Source organism: Thamnophis sirtalis, unplaced genomic scaffold, assembly GCF_051295495.1.
Source record: "Thamnophis sirtalis isolate CommonGarterSnake01/CBP01778 unplaced genomic scaffold, rThaSir2_p1.2 scaffold_9, whole genome shotgun sequence".
NCBI classification, from domain to species: Eukaryota; Metazoa; Chordata; class Lepidosauria; order Squamata; family Natricidae; genus Thamnophis; species Thamnophis sirtalis.
In genome coordinates, this window is record NW_028261389.1 from 48,181,662 (window position 1) to 48,205,027 (window position 23,366).

General features: G+C 37.2%; 1 protein-coding gene across 1 annotated transcript in view; it reads right to left on the reverse strand.

The window, feature by feature from the left end:
• LEMD3 (LEM domain containing 3) overlaps positions 1-23,366 on the reverse strand; it is a 39,250-nt gene that overhangs the window by 5,855 nt on the left and 10,029 nt on the right. The window contains exons 5-10 of the mRNA XM_014052873.2: positions 20,453-20,532; positions 16,501-16,649; positions 8,530-8,631; positions 8,150-8,252; positions 7,849-8,027; positions 2,090-2,171 (exon numbers count right to left, since the gene is read on the reverse strand). Coding sequence (XP_013908348.2) covers positions 2,090-2,171; positions 7,849-8,027; positions 8,150-8,252; positions 8,530-8,631; positions 16,501-16,649; positions 20,453-20,532 — 695 coding nt within the window. The remainder of the gene's footprint in view (positions 1-2,089; positions 2,172-7,848; positions 8,028-8,149; positions 8,253-8,529; positions 8,632-16,500; positions 16,650-20,452; positions 20,533-23,366) is intronic.

The following is a 23,366-nucleotide window of genomic DNA, read 5'->3' on the forward strand; positions in this document are numbered from 1 at the left end:
TAGGATTAAAGAGCAGCAAAGCATATCCCTGTTTATATATGGCACAGTATGAAGGAGTAAAGTATTTGCTATTAGCATTCGTAGACGACATATGTTTGATTTGTAAATAGTGGTCACAGGCTGATTGTTTTGCTACAGTTGGAAAATGAATTTTGACTAAAAAGCCTAGAGGAAGTAAAAAATTATCTAGGGATAGAGATAAGTAAAACACAACAAGAAGGATATATAATGAGACAAACAAAGAAAATAAAACAATTACTGGAGACATAAAATATGTTAGACTGCAATAGTGTATCAACCCCTCTGCTGTTAACTTTCAGAACACTGTGGTAACAGAAATCGACACAGAATGTGGTAAATAAATGTATCAGTCTGCTATAGGTAGTTTATTATATCTATCCCAGTGGTCAAGGCCTGATATCACCAATGCTGTTAGTATATTAATTCGGCACACAGCGGCACCAAGACCACACCATTGGTTGGCAGTAAAAAGAATATTAAGGTATCTGAAAGGAACAATGAATTTAGGATTGTGGATAAAGCCATCCGATGATCTCAGTTTAAAATGCTATGTGGATAGTGACTGGGCAAATAATATGTAAGACAGAAAATCGACCACAGGGTTTGTAGTGCTGTTTGCTAACACCGTAATTGGATGGAAATCCAGAAAGCAACCATCAGTAGCACTCTCTATTGCTGAGGCGGAATTCATAGCTTTGTCTGAGGTGGGTTCTGAGATAACATGGTATGTGCAATTACTGAAAGATGTAAATGTTAATGTAAAAGATGCTGTACCAGTGTTTGAAAACAATGCTGCATGTACAACAATGGTGACAGGAGATCGCATTGGAAATAGAAGTAAACATCTAGACATTAAATGTGATGTGCGAGACGCCTTAAAGGAGAAACTGATCAGATTACAGCATTGTTCTAGTGATTGTAATATAGCTGATATGTTAACAAAACCTGTATCTGTAGAAAGTATAGACTGTCAAAGCGTTTGGATTATCAGATGTTCAGCTTTAAATGGGAGGAGTGTCAGGTAATGAGGATTTAATAGCTGCCAGCTGTTGTAAGGTTGTAAGCTGTAAACTGTAAGCTGATGCAATGAGAATGATTCAGCAATACATGTATTGCCTATTTAAGACTCTGATGGTGTCTACACAAGTCATTTATCCTTTTAGGAGGTGTCTATATTTAGATAGCCATTAGAGGGTGTTTTCTCTCTCTCATGGTATATCTCATTTCTCTCCTTGTGTCCGTAGCTGAGTGGTAAGGGATTTATTCACAATGTGTATATCTGTATATATATATGTGTGTGTATATAAATAACTATTAATTGTCTTAAGCTCTGGGTGTTGTGTGATGTGTTTTGCTCCTGGGTTTATCTCATAATAATAGTTACACTGCCAAAACTTTGACAGAAAGCATTTCTCATTGTCTGGGCATATTGGTGAATGCAGAGTCAAGTATCATCTATGCATGTACACATATGCATATTCACACCCACCCACAAAGAGAATTAAGAAAGCCCTATCCTTTAGCCCTAGTGCAATATTGTCACATAACCTGGTAAGAACTCTGCATGTAAGAGAACTCCAACATATCCCTGAATTGAGAAAAAATATTTAAAGAGGAATGGACCAAAAGTTCATTTCAGGTTATGTGACAATATTGCACTGGGGCTAAATCTTCAAATCCAAAATTCCTCCAAGTAAATGTGCAGACCGACCCAGAAAAGATTTGGTTTAGGTAAAGTTTGTTAAATCTAAAGCTCTGCATACATTTTTCAAAAAGGCAACTAATGTTAACTCTGTATTCACATATTAATCTCTATTAGTTTGGTTTGTTTAACTAGAAATTCTTCATCTAGGGCTGAGATGAAACTTAGCTCATATTGTAAATCACAGAATTGCAGAATTACTGATAGTTCTAAAGGATTCACAAACTTTTTTTCATTATATGTATGGTCAGTAAAAAAAAATGAAATACAATTCTCTCTCCTAAACAATTTATTCTATATTTAAATAGATATTCCATTTGTATAAATGTGAACATTTTCTATATGTAAAGAAAAGAATATACTTACATTACTGGATCAAACATATTGCGAATCTTTAAGCAAGGTGTCAAACTATTTGGTGGTGAATTTCTTCTATCTAAATGAAATGCTACCAAATATATATATATATATGTGTGTGTTAGTAATAAATCATATTTTCCATATCAAATATTTTAAAACCAATCTAATCCTTATTGGTTATCAGAGGTGGGTTGCTGCCAGTTTGGCCCAGATTGGCCGAACCAGGAGTAGGGGCGGCAGGAGGCTCCCACCTGCCCAGATGCTTCTGTGCATACGCAGAAGCGTGGTACACGCGTGGGAGCACGCCTGAACCGCTGGAAAAAAAATTGGTAACCCACCTCTGCTGATTACATAAATTATAAATGACTAATGCACAATGCAGAGTAAATTAATGAAACTGTAACGTAACACTACCATAACACACATTTCAGATTACTGCTAGAAACATGCCATCCTCAATACAGTTTTACAATGCATGTTACTAACTATATTATTACGTTTTCAGTAACACTATTAGACAGCATTATTGTGATTTAATGAAATAGTCCTTGGTACAATGGAAATTGGCTGTAGTACTTTATACCTCAGCTTTCCTCACATTTACCTTGGCATATGAAACAAACAAGCTTTTATAATAGCAAATAATAATAATAAAATGTTATTATAAGTGACTTGAACTAAAACAGAACTATGAGAAGTGGAAGAACCTAAAAAAAAGACATGCAGAATGTACTCTTTTTCAAATGCATAGAAGTCTTATGTTCTACCTTTCTCAAATATGATATATGATATGATATATGATGATAGGTTTGTTTTAAAAACAAATAATATTTTAGAAGAATGGAATATTATATATAATATATAATAAACATTTTCAGCTACTTAATTAAAAACTACAAGCACTATAGTCTAAGCTTGGTCCTAAGATTCATTAGTAGGAAAAATAGTGGCTTTAATGGGGATAAGTTAATAAATAAACTATACATTCTCCATGATGGAGAGCGGAGGGTGCTACCATCGGGCTATCGTCAATCCTGATTGGTCCATAGAGTAAGAGAAATTGTTGCAGCCATGCCTCTTCTCCTTCTGCCCAGTTCCTCTCAGTCTATGGTCCAAATAGTTTTTTATTAGCTTGTGTGAAACTATCTTTCCAATAGTGTTAGTATCAATAATTTGTCTAATTGGCTTCCCCCAAAATTATTCTAAAGTTCCCTTCAAGAGTTGTTATTGTATCGCTGCTGCAAGCGAAGGAGGTGGCAGGCATTGCAGCCGCCTCACTGAGATGCTGGATCGCCAGCAGGCTTGGATCTGGCAACCTGCTCTTCATATAGAGGAGAGTGAGGTAAGCAGAGACTGGTTTCCATATAACTGACCGGCTCACGCGGCTGTGGCCCCATATAGCAGGGGAAAACCGCTCTTTTAAATTCAGGTTTTGACTGCCGTTTTTTCTCTCCTTCCTTTGCAGCGAGCCGTTTAGCCACCTCTCCACCTTGTCGCACCGCTCTGAGGGCCATTTGAGGCACCATTCTGGCTTCCATTTGAGGTGCCGTTCTGGCTTCCATTTGAGGTGCCGTTCTGGCTTCTCAACCTGCAAAATTGGCCAATATTAATTTGTTGCATTCCTAGTTGCCTTGGAGCAGCTGCAGGATTTCCCGTCTTGCAATAGTGTATAAGATATTTTGGAATTTTAAGGTTTCCTCATCTAAGTATTGATCCATGTTTCCAAAACAGAAGAGAGAAAGAAAAAGAAAAAATAATAATAATGACTGCAACTCTAGTCTTCCAGGCCTCTCTTACTTTTATTTTAAATTGACTTGAACACAAGTTCTTTTATACTCTTCAAAGGGGAAGGGTTCTGTTCTTTCTTTCTTTCTTTCTTTCTTTCTTTCTTTCTTTCTTTCTTTCTTTCTTTCTTTCTTTCTTTCCCTGCTAAAATAATTCTCAGAGGCACCTGTGAAAACAGTTCGTGCCCTTGGTTCTTTATCAGTTTCTGTAAACAAGTTGCAAACCCTTCAGCTACAAAGTTAGTGAAGTCAAGTAAGAAGAGAGATACGTTGACCGCTGAGTCGCAGTTAATTTTCACCTTCTGTAGGAAACAAAGTTCCTTAGATTTCTTTTAGTGTGGTTTAATAACAAGTAGTAGGAAGAATTGTTAAAATAAAAAGGAAGGTTTTAATCCAGAAGTCAAAAAATAAAGCAACAAGAAGCAGAAGAAGAAAAAAAAGTCAATCTGTTCACTTTAAGAGGAGAGATGAAGAATGTTAGGAGTATTTCAATCCACAAAAAATAGTTAGAAAGACAAAGGGGGGAAAAAACTTTCCACAGCGATCCCATTAGGATTATTTTCGCCGGTCAGTTCTTTTGTTTAAGGATCTAATTTGGCTTTGAAACATTTCTTTGGGCAGTTTTTAGCAAAATAGAAAAAATACCTCACCAGATGGGCTTCACTTTCTCTTTTCACTGCCTTCCTTCCAGAGCATCCCGATTTCATCAGCATAGGGGCTGCCTGTTTACTGCGGGCTTGAAGCACTTCCCTTGGGTCTATCAGGGATTTTGCAATATCCCTGAGACCAGCAAGGCTTTGTCTTCCTGATCACCATCTCTACGGGATGGTTTAGGTCTCAATGGCAAAAGTATCAACGGCGGTCTCAGAGTATCAAGATCGCACGTTTTAACACCACGACATGGCTCCTCCTTCTACCCAGGCCCACTCTTATGAACAGGCTGTAACAGACCTCCAATTCACAATACACACCCTCCAGCAAGTGGGGGTTTTGGTCAACTTTGCTAAAAGCCACCTCACTCCTTCCACAAGGTTATTACATCTAGGAGCAGTAATTGACTCCAGGGAGGGGGTGGTCTTTTTGTCACAGGAACGTAGGTCTAAGTACAAAGCATAAGTGATAGGTGGGTGGTGCCTGTTTTAGATCTTCCTCGCCTTTTAAGTACTATGATATCTTGTATAGGAATAGTCCCCTGGTCACGTTTTCATACCAGTGGGCCTTAATCCCATATCAGAGAGAGATGATGAGCAATTCACCTTTGGCTATTCCAGTCTCTCCGCAGGTCCGCCTGTCCCTCCAGTGGTGGCTATCCACAGCACTCAACCGGGGATCAGTTTCGAGAGCTGACAAGGGTAATCGTGACTACAGATGAAAGTCTTTATGGCTGGGGGGGGGGGGTGTTGATGGGCTCAGATGACACAAGGACGATGGTCAGCCACAGATCTGCATCACAACATAAACTAGCTAGAGATCAAGGCAGCACGGTTAGCCATATGTCACTTCCAGAGAGACTTGCAGCACAAGCATGTGTTACTTCTTACCGACAATATAGCCACAAAGGCTCATGTGAACAAGCAGGGTGGAACTCATTCCAAGGCTCTGTGGACAGAGGCACACAGACAGATTTTGTGGGTGGAGGCACATGTGCTATCGATCACAGCGGACCATATTTCTGGGACTGCCAAACACCAGGCGAATTGGCTCAGCCGAGGACCACAGGGAGTGGCAGTTCCACCCAGACATTTTCCAACACATCTGTCACAGGTTCGGGACGCCAGTACTTAATCTGTTTGCAACCCCGGCGAATACACAACTGCCGAGATTTGTGACAAGATATCGGAGGCGAGGAGCCGAGGACACAGATGCTCTGAGATGCTGATGGCCGAGGGGCCTTCTATACGCTTTACCACCCCTTCCCCTCCTTCCGGGGACCATCAGGCAGGTGGTGTCAGAAGGGGCAGAGATAATCTTGTTAGCACTAGATTGGCCCAAGAGACCGTGGTATATGGACCTGATCCAACTGTCAGTGTGCCCTCCTTGCAGGATTCCCAGCGAGGAGATTTGTCTGTGCCAGGGGGTGTTGTTACACCCAGAGCCCCAATGGCTCAAAATAACCACCTGGCACTTGAACAGAACATTCTAGGCAGGGCCAAGGTTTCTGATAGTGTCATTTCCACGCTGGAGTCTTCCAGGCGACCATCCACCACTAGAATTTACAACGCCACGTGAGCGTTTGTCAAGTGGTGCACAGCGCCGTCCATTTCTGCAGAGGACGCCTCGGTGCCTCAAGTGCTAGATTTTTTACAGGACGGTCTAGACAGGGGCCTTGCACACAACACCTTGCACTATCCACTATTCTACCAGGGGAAGGTCAGGTCACCTTCCCTTAGTGAGGAGATTTTTGAAGGTGGTGGCCAATCTTGCGCTCCCTGTTATACATAGGCTACTTCAGCTGACTGCTAGATCAGCAGTTCGGCTGTTCAAATCTCACCGGCTCAGGGTTGACTCAGCCTTCCATCCTTCCGAGGTGGGTAAAATGAGGAGCCAGATTGTTGTTGGGGGCAATATGCTGACTCTGTAAACCGCTTAGAGAGGGCTGAAAGCCCTATGAAGCGGTATATAAGTCTAACTGCTATTGCTATTGCTATTCCCTACATGGGATCTGCCTTTAGTTCTTCAAGCAATGACGGATCCTCCATTTGAACCGATTCGCTCAGTTGCCCTTCAGTTCTTGACATTGAAGGTAACATTTTTGATTACCATCACATCGGCTAGACGTATTTTGGAGCTTGGGGCTCTTTCTTCTCGCAACGATTTATGTATTTTCCATCAGGATAGGGTAACCTTAAAGTTAGATCCCGCTTTCTTGCCCAAAATTAATACTCCATTCCACAGGGCGCAGGAAATTGTATTGTCCAATTTTTGCCCAGCTGCTGCTCACGCCAGAGAATGTCTTTGACACAGGCTGGATGTCCGGAGGGCATTGAGGATTTACCTCAAGTGCACGGCTTCATTCCACAAGTCAGAGGCACTCCTGGTGTCTTTCCAGCCATCCACACAAGGAGGTAGGGTAACTTCTAACACAATAGGCAGGTGGTTGAGAAAGGTTATTTCCTTGGCTTACGAAGCTAAGGGCAAGTTTCCGCCATAGGGTATTACTGCGCATTCTACTTGCAATGCAGCCACCACGGCGGCATGGGCAACTAGAGTGCCGTTTGAGGACATTTGTAGGGCTGCTTCCTGGGCATCCCCTACTTCTTTTATTAGACACTATCAACTGGATGCTTATGCGTCTGCTGAAGCATGCTTCGGATATAGAGTGTTGCAGCACGTAGTGGCTCCCCTAGCCGCTATAGATCCATAATCTATTCCCTCCCTAGGGACGGCAGTTTGGGTACGTCCCGATGGTAGCACCTCCCGCTCTCCATCATTGAGAACGATCGTTGGTACTTACCTGAACGTAGATTCTAATGATGAGACGGGAAGTGCTACCTCCCACCCTAATTAGTGTAGCAGCGGAGGGGGAGGTATCCTTGTTGTGATTTTTATCCTGCAGATTTGCTCCCTACAACCTCGAGGAACTGGGCAGAAGGAGCAGAAGCGTGGCTGCAACAATTTCTCTCAGTCTATGGACCAATCAGGATTGACGATAGTCCGATGGTAGCACCTCCCGCTCTCATCATTAGAATCGACGTTCAGGTAAGTACCAATGATCGATCTAATCAGCTTATTCTTAGAAAGATTCTCCTCTTAGCATTGGCTCTATAATATATTATTGGATAGAGGAATAACAACTAGAACGAGAATTAGACATATACATCTACTGAAGTAACCCGCTAAGCCCGGCAACTTACCTAACAAAGACAACAAAAATCATTTTATATCAATATCATTATAATTAATTAATCTAGAGTTAGCATTAACTGAAAGTATAGTAAAGAGAAAATATTTTACAAAGTATAAATGTACAGTATTGCATACCTTGACCTTGCCACACTTTAGATGGCATGATTAGCATTTTATCACATGATGCAGATGGCTGTATCCATTTCCACACCAGAAAATCAGCACCACCTACTCTTCGTGTTTCTGTGCGAACTCTAGATTCATTAGCAGCAAGGAAATCAACAGATCTTTTCCATACTTTTTCCATTTTTTTTCTGAAATATGCAGAATATTTTGGCAAAATATTTTATTAACATGTATTAAGAATCTTTCCCCAACATTCATCTTTGGGGTAGCCTGAATAAACTGGTAAATATTTTAAATTCTTTGAACATACCTGTCTTTTGGTGCAATCAAAGAATCTCGAACATGGGGAATAGGCATATATGGTTGTAATTCTTTGTTTTCCTGACATGCTTCATTGTGAGATCTTAGAATATCTGAAAAATATTGTGTTAACTAATTGCTACATCAAATTGGAATCGCAAGTTATCTAATGAAAAGTATTTAAGGTTAACACAAATTACAACATTTTCTGTGATTAGGCATTAACTACACTCCTGACAATCAAAGGTTATCTAAATGTATATTACCTTCTGTATGAATAGGGAGGAACAAAATATTACAGTCCAACCTCTGAAAAGTCTCACAATTATTTATATGACATGGTACAAATAGTGAAGCACACTATTAATTAAGAACTTAGTTAAAACCTACCTATAATTTTTACAATCATGTCATACATTTGCCTGGTCTCCTCCTCTTCTTTGTACCATCTATACTTCATATATTTTATGACTCCCCAAATTATTCCAATACCTGTGTCAAATAAAAACAGAGATATCTAACTAACAATTCAAATATTACAATTGCCAGTTTTTAGCTTAGAAAGTATGTGAATTCAATGACATTTTAGCTTGCAACAAGTATTTCTGGCATTCCATTGTCAAAATACCTATTTAGAACAAACCATTGTTAGTTAGTCCGAGTGCCAATGCTTTGAGGATTCCATTCTGTTTTGGAGATATGGATTACTAAAGGTGTTCACTATTTAGATCCAAAGTGAGAAAGGCACTTTGGATCCAACACAGACCCTTTTGTTATACCTGCTGGCAGCATTTAGGAACCCAAGAAAAAGCAGTTACTTTAAAGAACATCCAAGAGTAACAATAAGCGCACCTATCCTACATTCAAAGCATTTTCCCCACTTAAATTTTAATGTTTAATGTTCCTCTATTGATTGGAGTTTTGCCTTGCATTTTGTAATGTTTTAAAAAAATACCTCAGTCTTGCTTACTAAGGTTGGATGAGATAATCAAGAAGAAGCGTGCTAGGGAACAGGTAGATGCAAGCAGTCATTTAAACAGAAAATTATCGCTATCACTCTGAATATAATTCTTGTTAATGAAAGATTTAGACCTATCATGAGAACAGCTGCAAGAAACCTGTCACTTAGACTAACTATTGTGCTGAAGTCTATGTATGTCTGGCAGCCTGAGGGTCTTTCCTATGGAATTTTAATTTTGGATTTTATTTTTTATTTTAAAGCAACTTAATGGAACATGTGGATTAAAAAAAAAAGACAGAGAAAAGCCAAGGAAAACCCAAGAAAGTCCAGTTGCCTTTTGAACAGTATCTTTGGGACAACTATGACCTGGATGATTGAGAATCTCCATAAACACAAAGAAAAAGATTCACATGACCTACCTTTCTGCTGTTTAATTCAACTATTTTAAAATTTAAAATGATATTTTCTTTCTTTTCTTCCTCCAAAGCCTCTCCTTCCAAGTAAGTTCTATTTATCTCTTTGAGGGAATTCTTCCAACAAGACAGTAGCTATTACACTATTACTGAACTATTTACTATGCTTGGCTATCTCTCCCCACAACTACTTTCCAGCAAATTTCAGCTCATTCTTAACTGATTAACAGAGATGGAAGGGATCTTGTAGGTCATTTACCCACTGCCCAAGCAGAGATCCTACACCATTTCTGACAAATGGCAGTCCAGTCTCTTCTTGAAGCTGCCACAACTTCTGAAGGGAAACTGTTCCATTGGTTGATTGGTATCGCTGTCAGAAAATTTCTCCTTATTTCTAGATCATATTCATATAAAAATTATACCATCCAAATAAACTATGCCTGGGAAAGAGTTAAGAGGGGTAATCAAAGGAAAAGCCCAATTAAAAGGTAACAGGTTAAGGAAGACTGACTGCTACAAAGAAACTTGTTTTAGCACAATGCTTGCTCTGCTAATGCCCACAATATTACTATAGGGCAGTGAACCTGAAAAGCAGGAATCAATTTATGAAGAGAGGTTCGTAAGTCTACAAAAACAAAAGATAAAACAATGCTGACTCTTTGCCTAGCTAGCACACATCTCTCTAATAGCAACCCAGGAGCGAAAAGTGATTGACACGAAGAGACTGAAATCAGGGAAGCACTCACCATCATATCAGCAGACACACAGTTTGAACCTGAAGACCCATGCTATGCTGCCTGCAATCACTGCTAGGCAAAGGTGGGGGAGGGACCCTCAACCTCAGAAATCTGCTCTGGTATTACCAAAGTATCTTAACACAACTAATAGTAGTGGATAATCTTATACTAGCAGTTAACAGCAAGATAATTGGTCTCAAGGACAGCAAAGTGCCTGCACAGTAGTTAAAGTTGTCACTGAGTACAGTATGATCCAAAACCATTAGCCATGATATAAAAGATCACAGAGATTATGGCTGTGTATGATTATCCCTTTTTAAAGTGGAAAGTTTTGGATTCCAGTGCCTTCTCCCTATTTATATCAGGCAGATGTACACCCATGTGAAAAGTGTCATGAATACTATAACAATAAATTCTATCACAGGTTTCTACCTCATAAATTTAATTCACACACAATACAGGAACAAGTCAAGACAGTCCCTCATTGAACCCCCCAGATGACGAACTTATACTATGAGAATGTGGCTCACACAACAAATCAAATGATTGTGATTAAGACATCTGGATGGCCAGATCTTCACTGTGGCACCAACATTAATAATAATAATAATAATAATAATAATAATAATAATAATAATAATAATAATAACAACAACAACAACAACAACAACAACTCCGCCGTTGCCGGTCCCAACAACAACAACAACAACTCTGCCGTTGCCGGTCCCAAGCCCGGATGAGAAAGGAGGAGGGTTGGGGTCAGGTTGGCAACTGGCCCCATAAAAAAAACCGCCAACCCATACAATATGGTGAAAGAAACGAATAAAAATTTTATACCCCATCGGTCGTCGCACGGGTTAACAAGGGCAGAGGCGGATGTTGGGGTCCCTGGACATCTGTCGACAAGTGGGCTACAAGTGGACCAGCCAACAAAACGACAAAAATATAGTACAGATGAAAACCATGCCATAATGGCCTGTTACTACAACTCAGAGCCAGAAAAAAGAGGTTATTTAAAGCGAATGTATGAATTATGGAAACAACAATATCCAGATTCAAATGTTAGTGAACAACAACTAGCAGATCAAAGGCGATTTATTATACGGAATAAAGTGTTTAGTGAAGTTGAACTTGAGGAAATTCAGGCAATTTGCCAAAATAAAAAAACAACATCACAAGCGGAAATAACTGATATTCAAGACACAACTAAAGACATTATAGTAGAACTCCCAGAAGAAGCTGTCGGGGAGGAAATAACAACACTACCACTAGAACCAGTTATCACTGAACCAACTGATGAACTAACTCAAAAACAAAAAGAATTGAAGGATAAGATCATCGAGCATTTTCTGCTTAATGAGGAAAGGCAACGTTTACCATCACTAAAAGCTGTGCCTAAGAAAATTTTGGCCCCTATCATGAAAATGGTTAATGCAGTGTTTTCAACAATTGAATAAGGATCTTGTAAACGAACCAGTTAATGTACAGTGCAGTTGTAATAGTCACTAATGAACTAGGCATTAAAATCAAAGTACCTACTCACACAATGGAAAAAGCATCAAAGCCAAAGTGGAAAATCCGATTAGAACAAAAAGTCAAAAAATTAAGGGCAGATGCTAGTAACTTAAAGAACATACATGAGCAACAGCTTAAAAACAACAAAATAATAGAGCGGCTAATCAGAAGATATAGATTGGATACAAGAAACATCAATGAAGCTGTAGAGATTGTAAAACAGCAGATAACAGCAACAGCTAGAAAAATTGAAAGATATGAGGCACGAATCATCCAATATAAACAAAATCAGCAATTCTGATCAGACCAACGGCGTTTTTATCAGTCTTAATGTGAATGGTGACACCAAAAGTGAAAAACCAGAAAAGCAGGCCACAGTTGAATTCTGGAAAGAATTGTGGGAAAATGCAAAGGACTACAATAAGGAAGCAAAGTGGATACATGACTTTGAGAAAAGCATTGGCAACAAACAAATGCAAGTATTAGAAATAACAACTGAGATGGTCAAAAATTGAGTAAAAAAGGTAAAGAATTGGACATCACCTGGAAAGGACCAATTACATGGTTTCTGGCTCAAATATCTGACCAGTTTACATGCAATATTGGCCAGGCAACTGAATGAAATTTTACAAAAGGGCCAAATTGATGAATGGTTGACCACTGGATAAGCATACTTGATTCAGAAAGATGCAACTAAAGGAACAACACCTGAAAACTACAGACCAATAACATGCTTGCCAACAACCTTCAAATTACTCACAGGCATTATTACAGATAACATGATGGATTATTTGGAAACAAACAATACCTTGCCAGTAGAGCAAAAGGGCAACAAAAGAAGGAGCAGGGGCACAAAAGATCAGCTCCTAATTGATAAAATGATATTAGAAAATTGTAAGAACAGAAAAACGCATTTGAATATGGTCTGGATTGATTAAAAAAAGGCATTCGACTCATTGCCACATAGTTGGATCATAAAATGCTTAGAAACAACTGACATTAGCAAAAATATTACATCCTTTACTGAAAAGGCGATGAAACAATGGAGAACTGAGTTGGCAGTAGGGAATGAGAACTACGGAATGGTTAATATCAAGCGAGGAATTTTCCAGGGTGATTCACTTTCACCTCTTCTCTTCATCATCGCCATGATCCCACCATCAGTAATCTTTTAAAAAATGAAATTAGGCTATCAAATAGCCAAAGAAGCTGAAAAAATTTCGCATTTATTATATATGGATGATTTGAAACTCTATGGAAAGTCAGAAATAGAAATCCAATCACTGACAAACACAGTCCGAGTATTCAGCACCGATATTTCAATGCAGTTTGGCATGGAAAAATGCGCCACTGTATGCATAAAAAGGGGCAAAATCATGAGGGAATTGAAATGCCCAATGGCCAACTAATTAAATGCAGCGGAAATGAAGCCTACAAATACTTAGGCATTCTGCAGTTGGATAACATCAAGCATGGAGAAATAAAAACTATTGTCAGGGGAGAGTACACCAACAGAGTTAGGAAAATTTTGAAATCTAAATTGAATGGTGGAAATACAATCAAGGCCATAAATACCTGGGCAATACCAGTTATAAGATACACAACTGGTATAGTTAACTGGACACAAGCTGATACGGACATTTTGGACTGAAAAACCAGGAAACTAATGACAATGCACTACAGTTTACATCCACATGGTGATACTGATTATACCTGCCCCGAAAATCAGGTGGCAGAGGATTATTACAAGTGAAGCAAATAGTTGAAGAAGAAAAACATGCACTGGCTGATTATTTAAAAGAAGTTCAAGAAGATCTATTAATCGAAGTAAAGAACAAAAATCTATTGAAACTCCAACAGACGAAACAAGAATACAGAAAAGATGTGATAAAATCAAGAATGGAGAGTTGGCAGAACAAAGCATTGCATGGCCAATTTCTGGAAAAAATAAAAGCTAAAGTGGACAGTGAAAAAACTTGGTTATGGTTAACAGCAGGTACATTAAAGAAAGAAACAGAGTCACTAATCCTGGCTGCCCAAGAACAAGCTATCCGCACAAATGTCATTAAGGCCAAAATCGAAAAATCCTCTGATGATGCCAAATGCAGACTTTGCAAAGAAGCTGATGAAACTGTTGATCACATACTCAGCTGCTGAAAAAAAATCACGCAGACTGATTATAAATTGCGGCACAATTCAGTAGCACAAATGATCCATTGGAATTTGTGCAAAAATTGTAATATTAAAACAGCAACAAACTGGTGGGAACATCGGCCTGAAAAAGTCACCGAAAATCAGATGGTCAAGATCTTGTGGGATTTCCATATACAAACGGACAAAATACTACCGCATAATACACCAGACATCACACTGGTTGAAAAAAATAAGGTCACAATCATAGACATCGCAATACCAGGTGTTAGCAGGGTCGCCGAGAAGGAACATGAAAAAATAGCAAAATACCAAGAATTAAAAATCGAAATTCAACGACTATGGCACAAACCAGCAGTGGTAATTCCAGTGGTAATTGGCACACTGGGTGCTATTCCAAAAGCACTGGAATTACATTTAAAACAGTTAAAAATTGACAAAATCACCATCAGTCAAATGCAAAAAGCCGCACTGCTTGGATCTGCACGCATATTACGAAAATATGTTACGATGTCCTAGGCCCCTGGGTGGGGCCCGACTAGTAACCAATGCCAAATCCAGCGAAACAACTGGCCACTGTGATACAATTGTATAATAATAATCATAATCATAATAATGCAGACTGAGATGCAGTTTTCAGGAACAACTATGGATTGCCCACTTAAGCTGTTCATTCAAAATGATCTGATCTGAAAATGACTAGGCCAAGATCATCCCAGGAGGCACTACAGTTAGCCCAACTATGGAGAAATACTATGCTGGCTATTTCCACCAGTCTATGAAAAGAGAGAACACTTAATTCCAGTTTCCTAACACCTGATTCCCCAAAATATTCTCCCCTAGTAAGCTCACCTTCACAAAATTCCAATTTTATATTATGGCAAGTGGTCCCAAAACATTCATTATATTGGTTTTGGATAGCTATGGCTTTTGTTAGTGCTGTAATATAATAATGTCACAGTAGACTTAAAATGGCAAAAGGATCAGACTGATATAATTGATTTGTTATGATAGTCCTTTGCATATACTTGTATATGTTCTGATGCCTGATGTGAAACTTTTAGAGTGCATTTAAAAATGCAATAATACTTGCATTTTGAGTATGGACTCATTGTATGCCATTGTGCTTTATTAAAAGGGTTCATATAAGAAACTAAAAGGGATTGTATTGATTTGGTTGCTAGTGGAAAATAGAGCATAGTTTTATTTGTTTTTATGATGAACTATGAATATACTAGTGTTGGCAAAAATATTAGCAGTGGGAGTAGATGGCACTGATTTTTATACTGCTATGCCATTTATAACACTGGCCACCCAGTTAGGCACTACCAGTAAACGACAGTGGCAGCAAACGATTAAAGAAAACCCAAAGCAAAGTGGGAGATACTGATTCACGCTAATTGATGAATGTGAGAGAATTGGCTCTTGGTGGGAGGAATACAAGTTTTTATTCTGTCAGTAAGTAACCCTAATTATTATTATATATATATTTTACCATCATCCCTTTTACCAATTTTTCCAACTGGCAAGGAAGAAATATGACTATTCTTTCTACCTATTGATACGGTTGTCAAGTGAAAAGTAAGAAATTAAGAAAGTAAAACTATTGTTAGCAAATATTCAAACTGTTTTCAGTTTTTTTGTTACAATTAAGATGTTCTGATCTAACATTCTTAATAAGTAACTTATGTAACTATGTCCCAAGTTCAAAACAAGTTTTCCACTTCATGCATATTTCATAAGAAAGTATTTTACATACAACAGAACAAATTATAAATACTGTATATATGAAGAATTATATTAGACATTAAATATCATATTTTAAATGTAAAAATATCAAATTTCTTAAGCATTAAGTACAGGTAGTCCTCAATTTGCAACACTTTGTTTAATGACCGTTCAAAGTTACAACAGCACTGAAAAAAGTGACTCATAACTGTTTTTCACACTTATGACCATTGCAGTATCTCATGGTCATATGATCAAAATTCAGATGCTTGGCAACTCACTCATATGTATGATAATTGCAGTGTCCCGGGGTTATATGATCACCTTTTGCAACCTTCTGACAAGCAAAGTCAATGGGGAAGCCAGATTCACTTAATAAGCATGTTACTAACTTAACAACCACAATGATTCACTTAACAATTGTGATAAGAAAGGCCATAAAATGGGCCAGATTAACTTTACAAGTGTCTCACTTAGCAACAGAAATCTGGGCTCACTTGTCATTAAGTCAAGGACTATCTATATCCGTATCTTTAAATGTACAAAACACACTTAGATTATACATTTTCACTGTACTAATGCAGGCAGCAATCATTATATGTACTACTTTACAAACTACTAAAAAGATATTTATATGAATTATTTCCTTATAATTCCTTCCTTTTATATTGGCATTTGGATGTAAATTATTACATTATACAATATAATGTTTCAACACAATGCTTATCTACTTTTATAGAGGGTACAGAATCTACTGGGGGAAAAATTGAATTGTCAGTTAGCATCATTATTAAGAAATGTTATGTCACAAAAGTGTAAATTAAAGCTTCAGAATAAAATACTAAATAATACTCACCTATCAGCAGAATAAATGATCTACAGGTTGCAGTAATAAATGCACGACGGAAACGACATGTAAGGGTCATCTGTGGCCTAGTTGATACTAGATACTTTATATCAGTTATATCGGTTATAGACTCTTCATCTGAGCTGTTACCAACATATCTATAAAAGAAAATTTATTCATAGAAGACTTTAATGCAATTGTAGAGACAGAACTTGACTATAAGAGCAGTAAAATAGGTAAAAAGGCTAGAAAAACTCTCCCAAAAACCTTCTTTAAAATGATGGAAGAAATAGGAACTCAAGTTGTATGGAGAGAAACACATTCTTAGAAAAATCAATATTCATTCTATTCAAATTGGCATAAATCCTGGTCCAGAATAGATATGGTCTGGATGCCATCATAACTGAAAACATGCGTGCAAGAGATAGAAATAAAACTCAGTCTTTGGGCAGATCACAATCCGATGTATGGAAAGGACAAAAAAGAAAATGGAAATTGACGTTAAATCAAGCAATACTGCAAGATAAAAAATTCATACAAAAGATGGAAAAAGAATTGGGTTTTTTTTCGAGGAGAATAAGAAGGAAGGGACCTCCCTGCAAATTGTATGGTATACTGTTAAAGCATATATCCAGGGATTAGCTATAACATATATGGGAAAGAAAAGTAATGATGAAACAAAATAAGAAAATATTAGAAGAACACAAAGGATTAGAATTAGAACTACAAATAGAATCACACAAAAAAAGGAATTGAAAAAATCAAATAATAAAACAAAATGAATCTATTGGAAAAAGAAGAACTGGCACAAAAAATTAAAAGTGCAAAATAATTTTTTTGAAAATGCAAATAAGCCTGGAAGATGGAAAAAAGAGGGGGGGGAACTGATACATCAACCAACAGATGAGAAAGCGACTCTTCACTATTAGAATGAGGAGAAAAAAACTATCATAAAAGTGTACTAGAAGTAATTATATGATAAGGAGAAAATTTTGGAAAATAAAATACAATATTTGGGACAATCTGAACTACCTAATATACCAGATACAGTTAAAGATATGCTGAATAAAGGGATAACCATGATGGAATTGACAGAAGCAATTAAGAGACAAAAAAACCAATAAAACACCAGGGCCCGATACGGCAGAACAACTAGAAGAAGTATTAAGCCCAGTGATGTTGGAACTTTATAATGAAGTACTAATAGAAGCAAAAATACCAAATTCAAGGATGGAAGCAAATATTACTCTTATACAGAAAGATTATTCAGATTTAACAATGATAAAGAACTACAGACCAATATGTTTACTGAATTCGGACTAGAAAATATATCCTTTGATAATAGCAGAGAGATTTAAAAAGTACTTGAACAAATTTATACAGCTAGATCGTAACGGATTTCTGCCAAAGAGACAGATTAAAAACAATATGAGAATGATTCTAAATTATGAAATACACCCTTGAAAATAAATGATGCTGATGTTTTTAGATGCACAGAAAGCATTTGATAATGTTAACTGGCAATCCATGTTCTTACAACTAAAACATATAGACTTTGAGGAGAGATGTATTAATATGATTAAAGCACTATACTGTAAACAATCAGCCAAGGTAATGGTAAATGGAGACATGGCAGAGAACTTTGATATCAAGAAAGGCATTAGACAGGGATGTCCACTGCTATTTATATTGACTTTGGAAGTGTTAACCGGGATCATTCGGCAAGATGAAGAAATAAAAGGAATGGAAATAAAAAAAGAAATACAAGCTACAGGCATTTGCAGATGAATTGGTCTTTATACTAGAAGACCCCTTAGAAACTGGACCGAAGCTAATTAGAAAAATAGAAGAATAGGGGGAAGTAACAGGACTGAAAATAAACAAGGATAAGACAAAGATTTTAGTTAAGATACACAAAAAAGAGTTGATGGAAAGAATTAATATACAGATAGTTTAAAAAGTGAAGTACTTAGGAATACAACTAACAGCAAAATGTGCAACAATTAAAAAGAATAATTATATGAAACTGATGAGGCAAATTTAACTAGATCTGGAGAAATGGAAAGATGTGCAACTGTCATTAACAGAATAGCTACTATAAAATGAATATCTTACCATGACCATTATATCTATTCCAAACAATTCCAATAAAACTGGAGATAACATATTTTGAAGAATTAAATAAAATAATATCAAGATACATTTGATTAGAGAAAAAAGCAAGAATAGGCTTGAAAATATTGCAGGACACCAAATAAAGAGGGGGCTTTGGGCTACCAGATGGGGTACTATCAGGCCTCCATACTCACATGGGTGAAAGAATGGATCAGCTTGAGACATACAAGATTATTAACTTTAGAAGGCCATGACCTCCAACTAGGTTGGCACGCTTTCTTGTGATATGGGAAGAATAAGATACATTGTTATTTTCAAAGGTACTACATTAGGAATGCACTGTTATTAGTTTGGTGTAAAATAAAAGAACAACACTATTTGAAAATACCAGTCTGGCTTTCCACTATAGAAGCATTGATAAATCCTAATGTTAACATGGAAAAAATTGTTAAGATACAAAGATATTTTGAATGGAAAGGAAGAATTAAAAACTAAGCAGGAACTTAAGAGTAGTTAATGAGCCGAGGTGGCGCGGTGGTTAAATGCAGCACTGCAGGCTACTTCAGCTGACTGCTAGATCAGCAGTTCAGCGGTTCAAATCTCACCGGCTCAGGGTTGACTCAGCCTTCCATCCTTCCGAGGTGGGTAAAATGAGGACCCGGATTGTTGTTGGGGGCAATATGCTGACTCTATAAACCGCTTAGAGAGGGCTGAAAACCCTATGAAGCGGTATATAAGTCTACTGCTATTGCTATTATTAAGGGATGGGCACTGCATGGTGGCCATTCATGCAAATACAATCTTGTTATGAGAAAGATGCTAAAATGTATTGTTTTAACAAAGAGTTGACAGAATTAGACCAGATATTAACTGGAACAGATGAAAAACTGATAAGGAAATTATATTGTTATTTATTAAGTATTAAACTTGAAAGTGAGCAGGTAAAGGAGACAATGATTGCTTGGGCTAAAAACTTTGGATATGCAATAGAATTAGATAAATGACATAAACTATGGGATAGAAATATTAAATTGACTATGTCAATATAAAGAAATTTTGTATAAAATGTTTTATAGATGGCATTTTGCACCAGCAAGACTGGCAAAAATGTATAAAGATAGATCCACTAATTGCTGGAAGTGTAATCAATCATCTGGTTTATATTACCATATGTGGTGGACATGCTCAAAAGCTAAAAATTATTGGATGAAAATATATACTTGGTTAGAAAAAAATGAAAAAGCAGCATATAGGCTTGAAACCAGAGACATTTTTATTGGGCATCCTACCAGAAATATATGATAAAAGGACTATATATCTGGTTTTACATATACTAACTGCAGCCAGAATTGTATTGTATAGCAATGAATAGATTAACACTGTTAAGGATAAAGAAACTAATTTTTCATATGGGACGTATTTTATCAATGGCTAGACAATAGAAATAGACAATTAGAAAGGTGGAGACATAAAAAGGGGAAAAGTTAAAGTGGAGAGTTGTTAAAGAAGATAATGTTAAGTAATATTGTTATTATATTATTACATTATCAATATTGTGATGAATACTATATCAAATATGTAGATTATGACTGCTTAAAAACAACTGTATCCAGATCAGAGTTTGATGGAAATTGAATTTTTATATGTTATATAAATAAAATAAATAAAACGGGGGGGGAGGGGAGATAATTTAATCTTTTCTCATACTTATGTTTCAGACCATAAACAAGCTTCAAAGTTGTACACTCCCTTCTATGGCTTTTACTGTTTAACAATCTTATTCTATTATATGAAAGACAATCTATAATTAAACTATTTCTTGAAAAAATGAAATAAAATGACTTACTTTATACCAACATCTTCTCCACTATTTAATAACCATTGCAGGGATTCATTAAATGCATTTTCATATTCTGGACCTAAATTCTAAGAGAAACAAGGAAATCAAGTAAAAATAAAGAAGACCACGAATTCTCCAGTCATTGCTCTACACTAAACATTCAGTAATGAGAGATGTTGCAAATTTCTAAAATAAATAAATTCTGGTATAATGTAACAATGTTATATAAAGCATTCTAATAAAACTATACATAGTTGTATGTACATACATATAAAATTCAACTATATTTAATGTCACTTTATCATTAACTTCTAGATATTTCATCATAAATATATGAGCAAAACAGTGCACAAATTCTAGATTATTATTTGGACATGGGCTTTATAAGGAGACAACAAAACCTATAAAAAACAGGAAACACTATGTACCCATTCTATCTGATAATTTAGTGAAGAACTAGACACATTCTGTAGCTAAACTTGATGATGATCACTTCTAATTCTAATTGAATAGTGAGTATGCAATTAGCTGTTTTTCAGACAGGTTTACTTTAATGCTGAAAGGGACCGTTTTCTCTTTCCTTCCCTGTTGCCTAGCTATTAGGCCTTAAAAATTTTGGCACAGCCCTGTCCTTGTCAGAGAGAGACAGGCTGAGCCAAGTGGAAAGTCGAATGGGGAATTAGTCTGGACACAAGAAGGCAAATATGATTCCCTTTGAATGCCATAGAACCTTATCTAGTCTGACCTAGGTGCAAATCAACAATCTGAGAAGACCAATTCAGCTTCCTGTATTCAATGAGAGACAGTAGGCACAAATGTTTCCAAAACATTTAAAACAGTTGCTTTGTCCTTAAAATAGGTCTTTGTACTCAAAGTAGGGTGTTCTGTGAAACTTAGCACTCAAAATACCGTAAAACATTTTGCATATCTCTTTCCCTAATTTCACCTGGAGAATAAAAATTTTATATATAAAATTTTATATATAAAAATTATATATATATATATTATATATATATATATATATATGTGTGTGTGTGTGTGTGTGTGTGTGTGTGTGTGTGTGTGTATATATATATATATATCATTTTTATATATAAATATATATATACATACATACACACATACACACACACACACACACATATACATACACAAAACTATATATAATTAAATAAAATAAGGACCTTACCCTGAATAATCTACCCCACCCATTTCAGTGGAAAGGAGGACTATTTTAGAACCTTTCAGCCAAAGAATTTTGGTTAATTGGGTCCTAGAGAATAACCGTTTCTATTGTGGCCCCAGCCTCTGGAATAGTCTTCCATCAGAGGTGAGATCCACCCCCACACTCCTGGCCTTCTGGAAGAGGCTAAGTTGATTCTCTTGTTTTGCCTGGGGCAGGGGTGGGTTTCAAAACTTTTTACTACCTATTCTATGGGTGTGGCCTAGGCTTGGCAGTCATGTGACTGGGTGGACGTGGCCAATTTGACGTCACTCACCAAGAGATGTCATGGATTGGGTAAAATGTGGTGAAGCTCACTTAACGCTCTTGCTTAGCAACCAAAATTTTGGGCTCAATTGTAGTCATAAGTCAAGGACTATCTCTGCCTTCCTCAGCATGGCAGTCTTGCCCTAGTAAATTCCTTTTCCTTTCTGGCAATTTTCCTCTCTGTTAGAGGCACCAAAATAATTCAGACAATGTAAGGTTTCCTGCTGCAGCAGGGGATTGGACTAGAAGTCTGAGTAGCCTTCTAGCCCTATATTGCTGTGCTGTTTTTCTTTCTTTCCTTCCTTCCTTTCTTCTTTCTTCCTTCCCTCTGTGGGAAGGAAAGCAGAGGAAACAGCTGACTGTTATCTGCAGTTCAGCGGTTCAAATCTCACTGGCTCAGGGTTGACTCAGCCTTCCATCCTTCCGAGGTGGGTAAAATGAGGACCCGGATTGTTGTTGGGGGCGATATGCTGACTCTGTAAACCGCTTAGAGAGGACTGAAAGCCCTATGAAGCGGTATATAAGTCTGCTATTGCTAACCCCGTCCCCAAATAACTGCTGAATGTTACTTTACGAACCTCTTTCTGAGCAGCTTTTCAATTTAAAACAGGACTTCAAAGTTTGCAGCTTTAAGACTTGTGGACTTTAACTCCCAGAATTCCACAGCCAGGCATGGTCAGTTCCAATTTAAAGCGATAGCATTTGTTTTTCTCATTTGTTGAATCTCCCGGCTGAAAAGTGAGTTTTCTTCTTTCGTTCTTTTTCTTTCTCTTTCTTTCTCCCTTCCCTTTCTTCTTCCCTCCCTCCCTCCCTCTCTCTCTTTCTCTCTCTCTCTCTCTTACTTTTTAAAGCTTCCCCCCCCCTTGTCTGACCCAGCAGGGGGGAAAAACTTTTTAAAAAGCTTCTGATGAAGCTTCTGATGGGACAACAGGTTTGGGGGTGTGGCCAAGCCACCATTATTACTACCGGCCCTATCCAGTATGTCAGATTTTCACTACCTCTTCTGGTGTACTGGACCATACAGGGAGGAACCCACCTCTGGCCTGGTGCCCCAATAGGAGCCTGCTATACCAAGGGAGGCTAATGGGGTAGAGAATATTCTCATTCCCCAGGTTGTCCATCATCGTAGCTCTTAACTTTTAATATTTTATTCTAATTTTGTTTTTAGCACCTTTTATTTTTTTTACTATATTGTAAGCTATCTAGAATCAATGTAATAGTGAGATGGGAGGCATAGAAATGTATTTAATAATGTTTTGATCCTTTAAAATGAGGCATGCTTGCACATACTTACTATATAGAGCTACAGATCAAAAGTGTTGCAGAATTTAGAAGGCATATTAATTTATCATCATACCAAAGGTTATAATGAATAAAATGATAAAACAAGAACATACAATTTTAAAGCCTATACATTTAATATTTCTTGTG